This window comes from Thamnophis elegans, chromosome 4 (genome assembly GCF_009769535.1).
Source record: "Thamnophis elegans isolate rThaEle1 chromosome 4, rThaEle1.pri, whole genome shotgun sequence".
Lineage (NCBI taxonomy): Eukaryota > Metazoa > Chordata > Lepidosauria > Squamata > Colubridae > Thamnophis > Thamnophis elegans.
The window spans coordinates 91512933-91533687 of record NC_045544.1 but is presented as its reverse complement, the minus strand read 5'-3'; the positions used below and the strand labels follow the sequence as shown (position 1 = coordinate 91533687).

Here is a 20755-nt window from a genome sequence, read left to right as displayed (position 1 = left end):
GATATATTTCTCCTAAGAAGGATTGTTAAATATCTCCTTCTCTGAGGTTGCTAGAGAGAGGACCCAGAAATCAAGCAGCTTCTTCCCTTTGGAATACCCTTTATTCCTCCAGAGATTTAGTACTTGATACTCACCTGATGCAGCTCAGGAAGGCTGTGAAAATGTTTTGTGGAACCTGCAGGAGAAGAGCAAGCTGAGTTGGAAGATGGGATTAAATGTGTCATCAGTTTGTAGTCATTGTTTTGCTACAATAGACCTAAGTCCAGCCCCCTGTGAATTCTGTGAGGGTATGCATGCTTATGTATGTATGTACATACAGAGATATAGATACTAATACGTATCTATAGTAGTTCTGTGTGTGTGTGTGTATGTATGTATGTATACACACCCACAAACACTCCCACACACAGAACTACTAATACAAATATGTGTATTCACATATCTATATGAACAACCATCTATCGTAAGGAGACACAGACATGAAATGATTATATTTGGAGGTTTGTATGTGCGTGCGCATACACAGAGCGGACATTTTATGACTACACATATTTCAGATCATTTGGATGCCGTGGTTCAACTCATTGTTTATCTTGAACCATTTGTTTAGTGATCTCGGGCAGAATATGGAAAGATGTTTGAAGGTATTATATACAGTGTTTGGGAGCTTTGGCTAGGGCAGCAATTTTTAGCACAGCAGCCTGTGTGTCTGCATTTTTACAGTTGCATTTCTTTAGTGAGAATTGGAATGGTGGTGAAGCTTACAATTTAAAGAGTATCCCATAAATAACATCAGAGATAGAGGATGCAGGATGGAATAGAAAACCATCATGGTAATATTTAATGTACCTAACTTTAGCTGCAATGAGTTATATACACAAACAATTTGAATCAAAAACTTCAAGGAAAAAAGGATTTTAAAACAATTTTAAATAAATGTTAAAAATTAAAGTCTGCACATGCTACATAATTATTATATTATGTATTTTGAGCCTAGAGATCTCTCCGAAACAATACAGTAATATATTTTTAGCATTTATTTAAATAGCAATTGCAAAGATATTCTCAATCATGGCTATCTTTCTAGTTCATTAATGTTTAGAAAAACCAATATGCCAATTTTTAACAAATGTTTTTTCCAGTTTTTTTAACTGTTACCGGATCATATTTTTATAACATAATATTTTTTTAAAAAAGAGTGGAAACCTAAAGGTTTTCAAATTGCTGCTATAAGAACATTACATTAACCTAAAACCAATTAAAAGGTTTCAGTTTACATTGTGGATCTCAGTTGTTTTGGTTTTTGTTATTTCATGAGCAGTAATTGGCAATCTGTAAATAAATACAGGTTTAATACTAAATATTCTTTTAAATAATTATTTGGATTATTTTTTAGTGATCACTTAGATGAGTCAGTGGGATGAACACAATAAATCTTCAGTATCTGTTAGTATGCAAAGTCAGTTGTTTCCTTTTTAACCTGCAGCAAATAAGCTGTGATTATTAGCGCAAGGGAAGCTATTGTCTTAGAAGATAACAACTAGACTTCAAATTTGTACTAAAGAGATGTAATTAAGCATAGTAAATGTCAGTTTACTCTGGAACTCCCCCAGAACTCTGGATTTTGCTATGCATTTAATTATATATATTTTGGTACACTATGAGGTCTTCAAGGTATCCAGAAAAATCTTGGCAGTATTTTTAGTGTTACCATTTCCCTTTTAATTTAGAAAAGGCTGCTCTGTATTTATCTATAGGATTTAGATTTAGATTTAGATTTTATTGAACATTTATATGCCGCCCTTTTCCCTGAGGGGACTCAGGGCGGCTTACAACAATGGGGGGAAGGGAGTGCAAGACAAGACTTAAAAGAAAAAGAAACGTGAATAAAAGAAATTAACCATAAAAACACAACATTCACTCAACATTCGGGCGGGGTGAGAATAATCCTATCCCCAGGCCTGACGGGATAGCCAGATCTTGAGGGCTGTGCGGAAGGCCTGGACTGTGGTGAGGGTACGGATCTCCACGGGGAGGTTGTTCCATAGTGTCGGAGCTGCAACTGAGAAGGCTCTCCTCCGCGTAGTCGCCAGTCGGCACTGACTGGCGGATGGAATTCGGAGGAGGCCTACTCTGTGCGATCTGATGGGACGCAGGGAGGTAATTGGCAGGAGGCGGTCTCTCAAATAGCCAGATCCACTACCATGGAGCGCTTTATAGGTGGTAAGTAAGACCTTGAAGTGCACCCGACGATCAACAGCTAGCCAGCGCAGCTCACGGAGGATCGGTGTTATATGGGCGAACCGTGGTGCGCCCATGATCACTCGCGCGGCCGCGTTCTGAACTAGCTGAAGTCGCCGGATGCTCTTCAAGGGCAGCCCCATGTAGAGCCCATTGCAGTATTCCAGCCTAGAGATCACAAGGGCTCGAGTGACTGTTGTGAGAGCCTCCCGGTTCAGGTAGGGCCGCAACTGGCGCACCAGGCGAACCTGGGCAAATGCCCCCCTGGTCACAGCCGACAAATGGTGGTCAAAACTCAGCTGTGAATCCAGGAGGACTCCCAAGTTGCGGACCCTGTCTGAGGGGTATAGATTTTGCCCCCCCAGCCTGATTGATGGAACGTTAGCCGAATTTTTGGGAGGAAAACACAACAGCCACTCGGTCTTTTCCGGGTTGAGCACCAGTTTGTTAGCTCTCATCCAGTCTTTAACAGCCTCAAGGCCCCGGTTCATCACGTCCACCGCTTCATTGAGTTGGCACGGGGCGGACAGATACAACTGCGTATCGTCTGCATATTGGTGGTACTTAATCCCGTGCCTCCGAATGATCTCGCCCAGCGGTTTCATGTATATGTTAAATAGCAGGGGGGACAGAACCGAGCCCTGCGGCACCCCATAGGTTAGGGGCCTCGGGGACGATCTCTCCCTCCCCACCAACACCGACTGCGACCTGTCCGAGAGGTAGGAGGAGAACCACTGTAAAACAGTGCCGCCCACCCCCACCTCCCGCAGTCGTCGCAGAAGGATACCATGGTCGATGGTATCGAAAGCCGCTGAGAGGTCAAGGAGAACCAGGATGGACGCATAGCCTCCATCTCTGGCTCTCCAGAGATCATCGGTCAATGCGACCAAAGCGGTTTCAGTGCTGTAACCGGGCCTGAAGCCAGACTGGAAGGGGTCAAGATAGTTAGCTTCCTCCAAGGTACGCTGAAGCTGTAAGGCCACCACCTTCTCAACAACCTTCCCCACAAAGGGGAGGTTGGAGACTGGACGATAGTTATTAAGAACTGCTGGATCCAAGGACGGTTTCTTCAGGAGGGGCCTCACCACCGCCGCCTTAAGTGCGGTGGGGAGGTGTCCCTCCCGAAGAGAGGCGGTAACAACCGCCTGGATCCAGCCTCGTGTCACCTCTCTGCTGTTGGCAGTCAGCCAAGAGGGACACGGGTCCAGTATGCAGGTGGAGGAACTCACAGCTCGCATAGCCTTGTCCACATCCCCGGAGTTTTCATGTGCTGCTGAAAAAAAAGGGGATGGGTCATGTAAGCTTTTTTTAATGGAAGGGCATCTATAAGAGTAAGAAGCTGCAGCAGCCAAACTAATTTAGTCCCTTCATGATATCAGTTCCTTGAATGATGATATTCTCAGACAAATGACTCCAGTTGCTAGGCAGGTAGAAATGATTTTTTTCCTAATAAAAAAATCATAACAAAAAAAAAAATAGGGAAGTTCCAAATACTGTAGCAGTGTAAATATTGTAAATACTGTACAGTGGCTATTTCCAGGATTTAGATAGTGATCTAAACTCTTGACCAAGTATCAACAGAACAATGGGCATATTCCAAAGCAGCTGCTCCTTTTGCTGCTGCTGTCACAAGGTTTATTTATTTACATATATTTTGTAAGCAGAAATTTCCTATTTGCACAAAATCTGACAATCAAGGGGAAAAAAGCCAAAAGGCCGATGTATTTGCGTAACACCATACTATTTCAGCATGAGGAAACTGGAATCTGGTATGATGCATTTTACCCATCCATACTGTCAGTCAGTTTGGCAACTGCATAATAAAAGCATCATCTGGAAACGTTCTAGGATTTGGGAAATTACAATAAAGAATGGACAGAGGAAATGGTTTGAACAGACTTGTCCACTGAAAGACTCCTTTGTGCTGGGCCTCATAACTGTTAACTTAAGTAAGTTTAGACTCTGGATTTAAGGTTGCATGAATTTTCAGTGATAAAATATATTACTTTATTTCCTGTAAAATGTGATAAATTGGCCCTGCTGCCTTTAGAAGCTGTTCTACTCATTCCAATAAATGGGACCCTGGATTCTTGCCCCAAGACCATCCATCCCTGAAATAAGGGCAGAACATAGGAAAGGGAGCGTTCTTCCTAAATAAATGTGGGGGTGGGGAGTCAATTTCTATATGTAAATAAGGCTACAGAATATGAAAATTGTTTTCAGACACAATTGTTTGTTTAAGCCATAGTTTGTTTCCAAAAATTTAGCTTGCTTTCTCTTCCTTTATCATGTTTTAGGTTAATGGAATCAGCAAAAGAAATGACCAGGGAGTCTTTGCCAATCAAATGCCTTGAAGCAGTTATCCTAGGGATGTATCCTTTTGTTTTTAATTTGTTTGACCTTTTTAAATTAGAGAAGCAATAGAATTACTAGCTTGCTTGGCTGCTGTGTCAACATCAACATTAGGTGAGTCACTCTTTCCTTCTTTATTAAGGTCAAGGAATAGTGGGGGAAGAAAATACAGACATGAGTTGAAGATTCCTTGCAGGATAGCCAATCAAATAAATAGTGAAAACATTTTCTATTATTTGGAGCCTTAGCTTTGTTGTTGCCTTGACCTGGCCCTTACCAGATACTTAACCAACGGGCAGTCTTCTGTGGAACGATTCCCAATCAGCTTTAAATCCCACTTCTCAGGAAGCAATTTTCATCACGTGGTGCTTGGAATTTATTTCAATGGCCGATATGGATCACTGGGCATGAGCCGAAGGTCAGAGTTGATGGACAAGCCCTTAGTCTACCGAACTCTGAGTGACCTCATCTTTGAGTTTGAAGACTCCTATAAAAAGTACTTACACTCGGTTAAAAAAGTGAAGATTGGATTGTATGTCCCTCATGAGCCTCACAGTTTTCAGCCCATCGAATGGAAGCAGTTGGTGCTTAATATGTCAAAGATGATGCGGACAGAGATAAGGAAGGAGTTGGAGAAATATGCCAGGGACATGAGGATGAAGGTATGTACTGTTTCTGTGACATTTGGAAAGGGGCAGAAGCTTAGTTCTCACAAATGGTTCTCAGTAGGATGAGCATGGGAAACTGTTTTGCTTGGGAAGGTTGTATATAAGGCAAGTTCCTGTATCATTCAGCTGATTTCATCAATGATCAGTGAATATGACCTGATCTACCTGGATACTTTGCCATACTCCTATCCAATCCTGGAGCTAGCAGTATCTTATTGTATGTTTGGAATAGATCTGTGCTGTTCTGCTTTCCATTCAGCACTCATGCACAATATTCAAAGAAGGTTAGGAGATTTTCTTCACTGAAATTCCAGCCCTGACCATTGTCATCCAGTATGTAGCGGGGGGGGGGGGGGGAAACGGAACGCGGGACAGGACGACCCTCCAGCTGGCATAACATCCTCTGCTTATTCCATGCCCTGCACTTTTTTCTCCACTTCCATTGATTCTTTTTTTTTTAGGCACTTGAAACTATTAATGGACCAACAGTAGTTGCACTTGAAACTATTAATGGACCAACAGTAGTTGCAAAGGTTTTTTTTTAACCTGTTGGCTTCCCCCTTAAAAGTTGTCCAGATTTATACAATTAGAATGCAGCCAGTGGATAAATTACTGCTGCACAGCTGGATTTTGAAAGTAGGGTTACTTGTGGGCAACACTTTTAATTGCATGCATTAAATCAAGCATGACCCCATCAGTTTGAAAGAGCCAGCTTTCTGGAGGAAATAATGCCAGATATTTTGACCTTATAACTATTGTTTCCAATGGACGTTTGCATGCATGAATCCTACAACATTTAGCAAGAGGTACCCCCTGGGTTTGCCCAACTCTTGTTGAGCTATTTTCACTTTTTCTTTTTATTGGTGCTTGATTTCTGCAATATTGGAGTACTCTAAGGCTTTGATTTGTTGTATTGATGGTGCTTCAGAGAACAATTTCATTAGTAGTCATAGTTGTGTATAGACATGTATCTAAATCTATTGATGGAGAATATTTTTCTGTGCAGGTTGATTTCCTCTAATATTTCACATCTTTGGCAGCAAAGCAGTGATATTATTTCTTAGATGTATTATTACCCTTTGCAGTAATGAGGTTTCTTCTCATTTACGTGTTTATGCTTAGAAAAATCATGCACTTCTTTGCATGTCTCCACTCTTTGTCTCTGTTAGGGGTCTAATTTCCTACCATGGCCCTGTCTTCCAGCCCGTAGAATGCAAGCCATAGCAATTGAAAATGACTCAGCAAAGCACATTTCCTCTCTTTATAGGCAACTTGCAAATCCAGTGGGTTGTGGGATGTGTAGATGTGTGTCTACAGTATGTATATTCTCTTTAAGAATATTTGTTTAATACCTAAACAAATAATTCCTTAGTAATTCTACATTGATTTAGCACATGGCTCCGATAAATACCTTCTTCTCACAATCAGCTAATAGAATCTATGCAAACTTGAATTTTTGGCTTTCACACTTTACAGAATTTTTACTTTTATCTCTGGGACAATGACACTGCGACATAAAGATTGTAGAGTTTAGTAACAGTATTTCTAATTTATTGAAGATTAACTTTCTCATTCAAGAAGCTAATTTCTACACTTCTGTTCCTATACCTGAGTAGTTTTTCTTCACTTACAATCATTCATTTAGTGACTATCCAAAGTTACAATGGAACTAAAAAAATGACTTGCAATCACTCTTCACACTTGCAACTATTGTAGCATTCATATGGTCATGTGATTAAAATTTGAGTGTTTGGCCACTGGCATATATTTATGGCAATTGCAGTGTCCCAGGGTCATGTGATTGCCATTTGCAGCTCCCCAGCTGTCTTCTGGCAAGCAGTCAGTTGGAGGCGCTGAATTTGCTCAACAATTATCTGATTAACAACCGCAGTGAATTGCTTAACAACCATGACAAAATAAGCCATAAAATTGGACACTTCTCACTTAAAAGCCACCGTGCTTAATAACAGAAGTTCTGGTTGTGGCTGTTGTCAGAAGTCATGGACTACTTATGTAATAAATTGGAATGAAAAAAATTGTGAGGAAGATGATTTTTTTTCTCAGTAATGTTCGATTACTGGGAGGTTATTTTAGGAACAATTTCCAGGGGAAAATATATATTACTGGCATCATTTCCTAATATTTTCAGGAGATAATAAAAATAAATCCTCTGATACTTCAGGCTAGACAGAAAAACACCAGGCACAGAATCCCTTGAGAACTGTAACAAGTCAATGTGGACCAGAGACTGGCAATTTGGTATCCTCAAATGTTATGTCCATCAATTTGTGTCAATATGGAGCCAAAAAGTTCATCAGCATGAGAATGTGGGAGTGTATTTCAAAAAGGCAAACAAATAAAAAATAAAAAAAGATTTGAAGGAGAGGTTTACATCCAACATTCTGAGCCAGCTGGATCAACCATTGGACATGACCAAAGCAGTGGTAGGCTCTTACCGGTTTGGACTGGTTTGACCGAACCGGTAGCGGTTTGGTGACGTGGGTCGCTGGAACTGGCAGCGACCCAGGCCTACCACCACCACCCAAACTGGTTCCCCAGTAGGCACCTCTGGTGCTGCCATCTTGTTTTTAAGTTCTGCGCATGTGCAGAACAATTTTAATTGCAACACGAGCAAACCAGCAGTAGTGCCTGCAAGAACCCAGCCCTGGACCAAAGGCAGTGTTTTTCAACCTTGGCTACTTTAAGATGTGTGACGTCTACCTCCAGAATTCCCCAGCCTGCTGACCAGGAGTCCACATGTCTTAAAGCTACTATGGCTGAGAAATCCTGGTAGTTCTCCATTTATCTGTAATAAAACACTAAAAAACATAACACAAATTCAGATAAACAGATTAACAGAATTGGGAGAGACTTGGTCATCTAGTCCATCCACCCCCCCACTCAAGCAGGAGACCCTACACCATTTCTGACAAATGGCAGTTCAACCTCTTCTTGAAAGTCTCAAGTGATGAAGCCCCCACAATCTGCAAAGGCAAGTTGTTCCACTGGTTGATTGTTCTCACTGTCAGAAAGTTCCTCCTTATTTCTAGGTTAAATATCTCCTTGGTCAGTTTCCAACCATTATTCCTTGTCTGGCCTTCAGGTGCTTTGGAAAATAGCTTGACTCCCTCCTCTCTGTGGTAGCCTCTCAAATATTGGAACACCGCTATCATGTCTCCCCTGGTCCTTCCCTTCACTAGACTAGCCATGCCCAGTTCCTGTAACCGTTCTTCATGTTTTAGTATCCAGTCCCCTAATTCTACATGTTTGTAACAGAGAAATCATTATTTACCTTTTATTAAAATACAAAAACATTGTGAAAGCCAGCTATTATGAATAAACACGTCTGGAAATAAAATCATTTTCCTCTTTCAAGGTTTTGAAGCCTGCAAGTGCCCATTCTCCAGTCAAGCAGAGATCCCGAGGAAAGTCCTTGTCCCCTCGACGAAGACAAGCCAGCCCTCAGAGGCGGACCTGTCGAAGAGACAAATCGTGAGTGTTGCTATTCCGAGTGATTCTGTGACATGATGAGACTTGGGTGGTATGTTCTAGTCTAATATTTGCACTAAGAAATATCCAAGTTCTTTGGAAATTTGCATTTTTTAAAATAACCAAGATCAGCAATGTTAGAACTATCTTCCTTGGAGAAAAACAAGTTTACCATAATTAATTTTATTTCTTGCTTTTACTTTTTGTTATCTGCCATGATTGAATTCAGGCTAGCACACATAGATTTCCCAAATATTTTACGTTTGTGTGCATGCTCATTTGCATATGTATTTCATAGAGATGATAAAAATAGAAGAGATAGTTCCAGATGTTTGGTATGAAACAGTTTAATTAAGTTAATGTGATATGCATTTTCAATCAACCTTTCGGATACCAAATCTTTCTATAATCTACAACTGTGAGAGTGGAAAACTGGGTGGGAGATAGCTTTGCACTTCCCTGGCTGATGTTTAGGCAGTTTGCTGCAAACCAGGAGGGTTTCTGGCTCCCAGACATAATTTCTTATACTGCTTCTAGTATTGAAACTGAGTCAGTAAAATGGCTCTATATACTTAAAAGAAGGTTGTGTAAACAGGCTGGGAGTTATTTCAAAGTTCACTGTTCTATGTAGAAAGTATCCTTGTGGAAAGGAATTGTTTAAGTTGCCCAGTGAAGACTAAGGCTTTCCATGGCCATGGAATGCTGACAAATGATTGGAGAGGAAACAGTAAAGCCCATTGAGGAAGTATGGAATGGAATGGGATCCCGAAAAGTCAGATCTCCATCTTGTAACATGAATCTTATATATTAGTCTCTGATGGCAATATGGAGCTACATGTTGATGAGTCTTAAAGCAGAAAGTATTAAGAAAGTTGGGAGAACTGGAGTCTGTTGGGAATAAAGAATGGAGTGTAGTATCCAGAAGAGTACAAGCTGTCTGTCTAGAACAGGGGTCTCTAACCTTGGCAACTTTAAGCCTGATGGACTTCAACTCCCAAATTTGCTGGCTGGGGAATTCTGAGAGTTAAAGTCTGCCAGGTTTAAAGTTGCCAAGGTGGGAAAGCCCTGGTCTAGAACACTGACGAGTGTTTCCTCGCTCTATAAAACAGGCTGCTGGAATTAGGAAAGACTAGGCCAAGACTGAGATGGACTTTTGTATGAAAGAATTTTGCATTTGGTTCTGGTGCTGAAAACAAGCTACTCATGAGCTCAAGAGATCTGCTTCTCTAATTTTAAGAGCATGCTCTTGCAACTTCCAAGAGCTGGTACTTATACCAACCACTTGTTGGTGGGTCTCAGGCTTCCAGTAAAAAAGATAATTCTACAAACAGAAATCTGGCCATACTTGTTCTAAAATGTACAGTTAGTGATAAAAATCTGAGAGACCAAGCAAGCTCCAGGGGAAATGAAATGAATGCTCTAGATTTTGGTCAGATTTGCCACAGCTGCATTTTTCATCCTCTGCAACTGTAAGAATTCAAATCCCAGAATTCCCTGTGCTAGCTAGAGAATTTTGAGAGTTGAAGTCCACATATCTTAAAGTTGATGAGGCTGAGAAAAAAACTGGTCTAGAGACCCAGTGATTTCAGGACATTATTTATGAAAGCTACCTGCAACCAGGTACTCTCCAGCTAAAATTCTCATTATCCTCAGATAGCATGACCTTTTCCCTGACTGGGGAAGTCTACCTTTGGGTTCATCAGCAAATAGATGAATTAGGAAAGTGGTCCTTGAAGATACAAATGTAGAAAGTGAAGATTAGACATATGCTTATTGTTTAATATACTTATTTGCAAATGGAAAATGTAGTTAAATTGCCTAAATAAATCGACATTAGTGCTTTAATACTAAGTAACTTTAATGGAACATGCAAAAGAAGGAAAACTGAAAAACAGAATTGTTGAAATGTAGTCAATATTTTAAAGTATATATCTTAGCAGATTTTGCTTTCTCAATCTTTTTAGGCAGAAACTGAGTCCCATTCGGCTATCAGGAGTCTTCAGGTATCAATTGAATATTCTTTCATAGTGATAGTATTCTGAAGTTTGGAAAATAAATTATAAATTAATTGACCAAACTTTATTTCTAAATGAAAAGTGCTAGACGTGTCTGGAAGTTGCAGTGCTGGATAGTATTTATCACAATAATTTCCTTTTAGGAATTTTTTTTCTCCCATGAACTCCTCCTTGGACATTATGGGAAATTCATTTTTGGCTAGATACATCTGTCAAATATTTCTTGAAGCATCATCACTGTAGTATACATAAGTAGCTATACAGATATCATTGAATGTATTGAATGAAGGTTGCATGAAGATTCTTAAATTGCAGCTGGAGTGGGCAAAAGTAAAGTGTCCATATTTATGGGCCTTAGGCCTGCCAATATTTCTGCTGCCAAACATTTTCAAGTAAAACCTTTTTTAAATAAAAGAAAAGCAAAATGCAATTCCCTACCATTATAGGAATGCCTAGGATCACAAGACATTCTTTAAAAAATGTTAATGGTGAATTGATTCCTTTGGAAAGAGACCCATCTGTCCAGGAAAAAAAACAAGATAAGAGTAAACTAGTGTAACTGAGAGCAGAGCAGGGACATCATTCACCATTGGTAGCCATGTTGTCAATATACAAGCCCTTGTATGGCAGCCATTTTGTGTGAATACGCAGAAGACATTTCCTGAATTCCAAATCTGTCCTCCAAATCAAATAGAGTGGCCAGTCTCTGGAATAAAGTATCAGGGAAAAGTTAGTGACAACATCCACAAGAACTCCATGCCACTTAATGATAGTTACATTCTCCTTTAGCTGAACTACTGTGAAGACTTTTTATTTGTTCCTTAAACAGCCAAACATTTCTCTATGCTCCCTCTCTAAATATAATTTGGCATTCATAGCAGCTGCTCAGTGAACTGCAGGTTGCTATTTTACACATGGATTCATAGTATAACATTCTTGGGAGCCTCTTGGTTGGAATTCTCCATGTTTAGTGTCGCATAATTATAGTTATCAGAGGTTACAAATCACTGTTCAATCTCCTTCCTGCCTTTTTAGGGGATATTTTCAGCCTCATCTATCTGGGGCTGTTTCACAGGTGCTAGGATGACACATATGCCTGGTGTGTGTGTGTGGGGGGGGGGTATCACTTTGACTAAGATGTCAGCTGAACAAGCAGCCTCTTTCGGAATTCCCTGTTGTTTGGAATTGTCAAGGCTGCTTAGAGATTGGTGTCTTGAATCTTTTCCAAACCCAGGGAGGTTCTGCAGATTTGATCCTTTAGTTTTTTAGCACATGATTTGAAAGGAAGACATTTGAGTTTCTCTGTCAGGACTGAATGTCCACAAGGCGTTAGCTTAAAGTGTGAAATGGTCTGTTGGAAAGATTTTGAGGGATTTGGCAAAGATCAGAGAAGAGACCATGCAGCCCACAGATTAATAGTGGATGAGACAAGTGGTTCAGAAGGGACCATCCCTAGTCTGTTGGGCTATAAAGAAAATGGGGCTGGCTGGGTGAGATACAATACTGATTCTTATCTGGTTTAGCCCATGAGGCTGGGGCTACATCTTGCAATCCATTCTCATCTTTACTTTATTGTAAAGCTATGTTGATCGAACCATGCACGTCTTAAAATACAATTCCTCCCCTTTTTTCTTTACAGAAACTAGGGAGGGTCTATTCAGAGCCTTTTGCTCTGCACACTATCCATGTGTGGGCTGTGCTGTCTCATATCCGACTGTTCCCTTAGTAACATCTCTTTCCCCCATCTCCAGAGGTCTTTCCCACATACTATTACAAAGTATGTGATTTTCATAATATGGTATTGTTATAATCTTATTAGTAGAGATGCAGAACAATGGCCCTCTACATATTGCTGATCTAGAGGACCTGGATTTTCATCTCAGGATAGGTAGAGTGATCCAGTTCATTGATGGTTGGAAGCTGCAGCTTCCCCATCCTTATATCATGTTTCTTTAAATAAATGACTACTTAAGCTTACATATTATGATTCTTAAAATGTGCTAGTTTTGATTAATGTTCTGGTGCTGAAGGAAAAAAAAGTTCTTAAAGCATTAGTTATGTGTGTGCTTTGATTTGTAGCACAGGTTTCTTAAGTAATCTTCTGAACCCAGCAATTTTCAAATGGTTTTTAGGAGACAAAAGGTTACCTAAAGCCACTGAAAGACTGGTGATATAAATTTTCAACCGTAATTCAGAATAAACCCTTTACGTGCAATAGGATTATTTTAGTAAAGTAAATAGAGGGTTGCAACTTCTGTTCCTGAGCAATTCCTCCAACCTCCTCCTCTGCTTGCTGAAGTAACTTCCACCAAGGGTGCTTCGACTTGTCATTTGTGCATTTTTATTTGAGCAAGGTAAAAGTAGCTGCTCAAGTGGCAGGGTATGAAACAGGCTCTCACTTAGCCTGTCCCTAGGCTGCACGGTTGGTCTGGCAAGGTCTGAATAAGCAACTTGGCATGCACAGTGTGTGTGTGTGGGGGGGGGGCAGGGACTTCACTTCCTCCATAGCAAACTATGATCAGTTTTGTGTCAACTAGCCATGAGATTCAATAAGCTTCTCCCAGCCGCAAAGTTCAAATTAGATTTCATTTTACCAAATATAGCATTATAAGCTACTCTCAAAATGCACAGGACTGGGTGTGTATATGCATGTGGAACAAGCACAGGCTATCTGGCACCCCACCAGAAGTGGTATTCAGCAGGTTCTGACCAGTTCTGGAGAACCAGTAGCAGAAATTTTGAGTAGTTTGGAGAACTGGTAAATGCCACCTCTGACTGGCCCTGCCCCCATCTATTCTCCGCCTCCCAACTGATTGGGAGGAAATGGGGATTTTGCAGTAGCCTTCCCCTGAAGTGGGGAGGGAATGGAGATTTTCCCCTGCCACTCCCACCAAGCCACACCCACAGAACTGATAGTAAATTTTTTTGAATTCTACTACTACTACTATTTTTGAATTCTACTTCTACTACTATTCTAATTCTACTACTGCACCCCTTGGCTGCTTTTTGCCAGTGAAGAAGGGAAGGTCAATCCTCATCCTGAAAGTCTCATGTGACCCCCCTACCCCAGCCTTTTGCCATTCAAATTTGGTAGCCAAACAATGAAAAATAGTGACATAAACCAACAAACCAAAATCTAAAATAAGGAAAATAACACTGTTAATGGCAGCATTTAATGCATTTTATTTATTTAATATCTATTTGTTTACTTATTTACAAGGCATATATGCTACTGCACTTGAATTTATCTCTGAGTGGCTTACATACCCTATTTATGTAAATGTGATTAAAAAGTATACACAGTAAATGACAAATAACTATACAGATAGTCCTCAATTTACAACAGTTCATTTAGTGACCATTCAAAGTTATAACAACACTGAAAAAAGTGACATGGCCATTTTTCACACTTATGACCACTTCAGCATCCCCATGTTCACATGATCAAAATTCAGACACTTGGCAACTGACTCATATTCAGTCACAGTGTCATTTTTGTGAACTTCTGATAAGCAAAGTCAATGAGGAAGCCAGATTTACTTAACAATCAGATTGCCAATTTATCAGCTGCAGTGATTCACTTAACAACTCTGGCAAGAAAAGTTGTAAAATGGGTGAAACTGACAACAAATGTCTCATTTAACAACAGAAATGTTTGGCTCAATTGTGGTGATAAGTCGAGGACTACCTGTATAATATAAAATACAGTGCCAGAGATAAATGACACGCTAGTTTAAACTCCAGATTACAAGAAGGAGCAACTCACAACATTTCTAATCTCCCCAGCCTGTTTTAGGGGCCTTTCTGAAACCCAGCAGAGGAAGGGGTATAGAAAGCTTCTTTTTGCTGACAGAGCAGCAATAGTAGCGGTTTCCAAAGCATCAGAGAGCTGTCCTTCCTGAATTTAAGAGTTTTTTTTTAAAAGTGTAGAATGTTTCAATACAAAAACTTGTTGATCAAACTAGTTGGGATTTGTTGGCTTCATTGCAGATTCTGGCTCATATTCTGGCTTCACTTCCTGATTTTAAATCAGGCAATTTTTAAAATTTATATTCTGAGACGTTAGAAGTAGTTAAGAATAATAGTAACGTGCAATATCAAGCATTGCTTCAAAAATGTCACAAATCTGTATCACCCCATTTCCCAATTTGTTCTAAAATGACAACTTTGTGAGTGCCAGGACCAAACGCTTTAAATGACTTTATTCAGAAGTGGAATGTCAAATAAGATATTTTCTCCATTGAGGCGGGAAAAAGCTGTAACTGCAGATAACTAGGAAGCAATAGCTGATTTTGACAAATTAAGCAGGGTTCGACTTAGTTACTTACTTGACTAGGAGATTATCAGGAAATCTCAAATTGTAGCTTGGATTGAAAAGTCTGAGAAATATCCAGGAAGAAGGCAATACCAAACTACTTCTGTGCTATTTTAATAAAGTTATAGGGCTTATCCATGAAGACATCAGGAGATAAACTCTCCTTGAGGAAGATTTTACTAGCCCTAAAATCCTTGGGAAGTCTTATGTGGTGCCATTTGCTAAAGATTTGAAATTAAAATTACCTCCTGTCCCTTGTATTGTGAGACCGTCTAAAGGAGATGGCTCAAAGATCTTTTAGTCATTAAAGCTGTGGTTAAAGCTAGTTGGGAAGAATGAAAGTTATAAAGGAAGTCCTAGACTTACAACCACAATTGAGCCCAAAATGTCTGAAGCTAAGCAAAACAGTTAAGTGAGTTTCGCCCCCTTTTATGACCTTTCTTGCCATAGTTGCTAAGTGAATCATTATAGTTGTTAAATTAGTAACACAGTTTTAAAGTGAATCTGGTTTCCCCATTGACTTTGATTGCAGGAAGTCACAAAAGTTGATCGCATGACTCCAGGACACTATAACCATCCTAAATATGACTCGGTTGCCAAGTGTCCAGATTTTGACTATGTGACTGTGGGAATGCTGCCATGGTCGTAAGTGTGAAAAATGGTTATGAGTGTTGTTGTAACTTCAGATGGTCACTAAATGAATGGTTGTAAATCGAGGACTACCTGTAGTCCAAGCCCTCAAATGGTGAAATGTGGTAATAGTGGAAACAGTTCATCTTCATTTTTTAAAGCTGCTGAGGCTGCCGATGTCAATAGTCACATAGATCAGTGGGAACTAATTGCTATGTGTTGCCTGAGGGAAGGAAAGGTTAAACCAGTCATGGTGAAATTATCTCTTCATGCAGAGTATCTTGTGTTTAAAAATCCCAATCATGATGCATAATCACAGGCTGTAAGGATATTTACTTTGATACTTAATTTTAGAGTATTTCTTAATTTTCTTAGTGTAGTTTTTGAAGAGCTTTTAATGTGAAAAACGGGATATCCGCAGCAGGAGTCAAGATGATAGTGAGACTGTCCAATTAAAATCCTGCCCCTTCATGTGGCACATAATAAACAAGGGTTAGGGCCTCCATTTATTGAGGCCATTGTCGTGACTTTTTCACTCCTACCTGGATGCCCCTGAAAATGATTTATATTGGTTTACACCAATGCTTAAAACTTGGCATCTTTAAGATGCTCTTTCTGGCTGGGAAATTCTGGGAGTTGAACGCCACACTTCTTAAAGTTGTCAAGTTTGAAAAAGACTATATGGCTTAGCAAACATTAACACGAATGCTGCATTACAAGCCAATCACTAATACAGATGCAATTGTTGGCACGGGTCCTATTCTAATGTTCCATGTTGTTTAGTTCTAAGCTTTAACTGATTTCTCTTTCTTGATTTTAGGCCAGCTGTTTTGGATAAAAACGTGGGTGACCTTTCTACGTTGAACGAAGTCGGTTACCAGCTACGCATCTGAGAAAACCAGAGGCTAAACCACGTGACTTCTGGAGAGTTTCTTGCCGCACTTTACCCTGTGACACGTGGGGGGTGGGGGTGGGGAGCTGTGACTATTTATTATGAACATGTAAGGTTTTTATTTATAATTTCACCAGGAAAGTAGGAATCCTAGAAGTGACTATGGTGGTATTTTTGTTTGTTTTTTATTATTTTTTAATTCAGGAAAGTGGAATCAAGGAAAAGAGAAATTAGAAACCGTTTTCAGCTGTGATAATACTGTTACTCTCCATCAAGTTGAAAAATGTGGGGTGGGGGGGTTTGACACTAGTGTGGCTTGGTTTTCTTTTGGATGGAAATTACTGTTTCTGTGGTGGCTCTCTTTTCTGTTGGCTTGGAGCATCGTGTGGTGGTGTAGGAATTAGGAAAGACAATGCTGGAAGTATTTTTCTCCATGGTATTTAAAAATGCTGGGCAGGGGGGTGGTAAACTGCAGTCAGAAAAAGGCATGGCCTGGCATCAACTTTGCTTGTCCGAGTCCCATTGAAAAGAATGAAGTTGGCAACTCTACGAAACCTTTCAGTGGAGCTTGACATAACAGAAATTGCTGCCGGACCTCATTTAATGTGACATTCAGCAATAAAATAGCAAGAGTTTATGTGATTGGGGTTTCTTTTTTTTCTTCCTTCTTCAAAATATCAATATTACCTCAAGAATCTTTACTACAAATATGCAAAGCTAACAATATTTGTAATGGATTTGTACTGTATTCCGTTTTTCTGGTAGCAGAGCCCACCCCTTCTGCCTTATGTGCATGTGTACAGTGAAGGAATTTCAAGTATTATGATAAGAAGGTGTGTCTCTTTAAAAACCCTGAAGCCTTCTGTTAAGGATTGAACAAACTGTTGAAGTTAATTGTCTACCTTAAAAAAAAAACCCAGATTCAATAATGATTTCAAAAGAAGCAAATAGCTAACCTTTTGCAGTATTTTGTCACATAGTCTTAACCTCCATGATCAAAGCACAAATGGTTCTGGTGTGAATCCATGTGGTCTTGTGTATAAATCAAGCCCAGAGTCTGCCAGTACTAATTCTGTTCTCCGTATGTTACCGGTGCTTCACATGTATAATAGACATTTTCCATTCTGCTTTGAGAGCATTCTCCAGAGTAGAAAAGAAGGAAACCTTTGGATCATACTGAACACTAGTTTTCATTGTTTTGTACAGATGTTGTAAAAGTCAATTTGTGTGTTTAATCCTTTAAAACAATACCAGAATCTTAAGAATGCACTATTCTTTACGTTGTGCAGATGTCTTGACATCTTTTATCATAATCAAACATTCCATTTGAATTTACAGCCAGTGTGCTTGGAGAACAACCATCTCTAGGCATTGTATTCAAATCAAAATGAATAAATCCATGCCCAAAGGGAAGTATCTTCACAAGGCAGCAAGGATATGTTATTTTGGATAAAAGATAAATATCAATAGCTTGTTCACTGGGAATGGGGGGAAGCTGCTGGATAACTGAATTGATGCAGCTCTTAACACTAGTTACCATATCTGGATTGCAAAAACTGGATGGCCATTAGATGGCTTCAAACTGATGTTCTTTGATGCCATCTAATGTCATCTAGATTTCTGTAATCCAGATATGATAATCCTGTCCTCTTCACTTATTCTTATTGTAATCGGGTAAATAATTAAAGGGGCAAATAGGCAACAGCATAGTAGCTCAGCATAACCCATTAGTTTTGTTATATATATCTCAAAGCAATTTTAATTTAATGCAACCAGGTTCCTCAAAATATATAACTTCCTATCTACTCCTAACCATAATCCAAGTTTCTAGTGTGCAATTTAAGACATCAGAGTGGTATGTGAATGCATTTCTCAACTAGCAACTCATAGTGTTTTTTAGAATTGACCATTCCTTGTGCCAAATTAACAGCAATAAGGACAAGGCTTTCTATTACTCCTGTGACAGTTGCTATGAAGACAAAGCAAAGAGCAATTAGCATGGAAATAGTTAGCTCTGAGTGAGAATGGAGGGACTTCATATTCATAGACAAAGCCATATCCAGCACATGATACCTTGCTAAAAGTGAAGGGAGCAAAACAATAGTTCTCATGTAGTAGAAGAGATGGATCTCATATTTCAGCTTTGAGATTGGGTTCCTGGTAAATTCTAACTTGCTGATAAACCTAAAGCAATTTTTTTAAGTGTTTGGAATCAACTGAAGAAAAAATGCTAATTTAAAAAACATAGTATTTTTTTGTAATCAATGCCTATCTATTATGAAATCCCTAAAGGTGATTTTGCTTTGTTAAATTGATATTTATTATATATTTGAAGTGTTTGAGGCATAATCCTTTATGGAATTTGCTTGCACCAGTTCTCTCAAGATTAATAGGAATGATGCAGGAAAAAGATGACCAGATTTTAGCTATCTTTCCAAACTCTTTTCATCCTTTGAATCCAGGACCATGGTTTTCCTTCTGTACACATACATTCTAGAGCAACATGTACCTATCTTTTTTTTAAATCTTAAAAAGTGTGAATTTGGTGACTAAGCTTGTATTGTCATTACTTTGTCAAATGGGATTCTGTTTCAAAAAATCAGCATGCATGATTTTTTTCTTTTCTTATCACATGTATGTTTTGTGCAGCATGAAACTTTAATAAAATGTCTTCGAAGATTCTTTTTAAAAAAGCAAAGTCTTTGCAAATGATTTAAGATAAATGTAACTATAAAGTTTATATAACCTGTTTGTGAAGCAAAACAATTTAATAGTGTGTGTGTGTGTGTGTGTGTGTGTAAACTAGAGCTTTATTTAAGGAATTCCATATAGAAGGAGTAGTTTACTAGAAGGTACACAACAGCAGACTGAAAGGTAAAACTTAGAATCAAATATTTCCTCACTTATGAATCAGAAAATATAGCTTTCCAATCTTCCCCTTCATTCTCAATAAATTCTCTGTGCCCCACATTTGTTCCTGGAAACTGGGGATTATTCAGAATTAGGGGAGGGAATGTTGCAGATCTAAGTAACAGTTGCCAAGAAACACGACCCATCTTTATATAAACTGTGTGTAGAGGACAGCTTCCTAATTCTTTCAACAGCATTGCCTTAGCTTTGTTGTTCCATCTTGTGCCACTCAAATAAGAATTAATAATATTCAAAGCTATTTGGAAAGTCTCCAGTAAAAGTACTTTATTTAAAATTTATACCTTCCATTTGTCATCTCAATTCAAAAATTCTCCAAACAAGTAATGATAAGTGGCCGGAAGTGGCGCAGTGGTTAGAGTGCTGTACTGCAGCCACTTCAGCTGACCGTTATCTACAGTTCGGCGGTTCAAATCTCACCGGCTCAGGATTGACTCAGCCTTCCATCCTTCCAAGGTGGGTAAAATGAGGACCCAGACTGTGGGGGCAATATGCTGACTCTGTAAACCGCTTAGAGAGGGCTGAAATCCCTATGAAGCGGTATATAAGTCTATCTGCTATTGCTATTGCTACACATATTGCCACTTAATTGCACTGAATTAGACATAAATGACTTTTTTCAAAGATGACAGAATATTTGGAGAGGAGGAGGCTTAAAACTGAAATCTGCTGAGATCTTGAGCAAAAGATTGAAGGTCAGGATTGTCCATAAAAGGATCCACATTTTGTATTACTCTCAGTTCTGAATTATGTTACCCACAAAGATTTTAGAATGATCCCTGCTCTTATTACATTTTGTGTTGCTTCCATTTACAAGTCATAATATACAATCCTCTCTACTTTGTTTTGAAATGTTTTATACGTCATGTATTTGCATACATTCTGGGAGAAAGAAAGACACTGTTAAACTGGGTCTTTTTTTTTTGCAAACTTGAGCATCAATATCCTCCTTAGTGAAGAAGTTGCTGGTTTGTTAACACTTCCTCAAATCTCATTTTCACCCAGTAGTTTTTGATAATGGAGTCATAAGCATTGATTTTAACCTGAGGCACTATGAATGTTCTAAGGTTCTTTGAGATATCCTGGTTGATTTTACCATGCATTCTTACAGCAATTTTGGCAGAATAGCAACTCTTGGAAAACCCACCATTGCCCCAAATCTTCTCCACTTCTATATTTTTAAAATACAGGTAGTCCTCCACTTACAATGTTTTAATGACTGTTT

At 39.2% G+C, this 20755-nt stretch overlaps 1 protein-coding gene across 1 annotated transcript in view; it reads left to right on the top strand.

Annotated features, from left to right (window-relative positions):
* Positions 1 to 16603, top strand: part of VASH2 (vasohibin 2) — a 28661-nt gene extending 12058 nt beyond the window's left edge. The window contains exons 5-8 of the mRNA XM_032216903.1: positions 4539 to 4613; positions 4874 to 5255; positions 8638 to 8753; positions 16531 to 16603. Of these exons, the coding sequence (XP_032072794.1) occupies positions 4539 to 4613; positions 4874 to 5255; positions 8638 to 8753; positions 16531 to 16603 (646 nt within the window). The remainder of the gene's footprint in view (positions 1 to 4538; positions 4614 to 4873; positions 5256 to 8637; positions 8754 to 16530) is intronic.
* The last annotated feature ends 4152 nt before the right edge of the window (positions 16604 to 20755 follow it).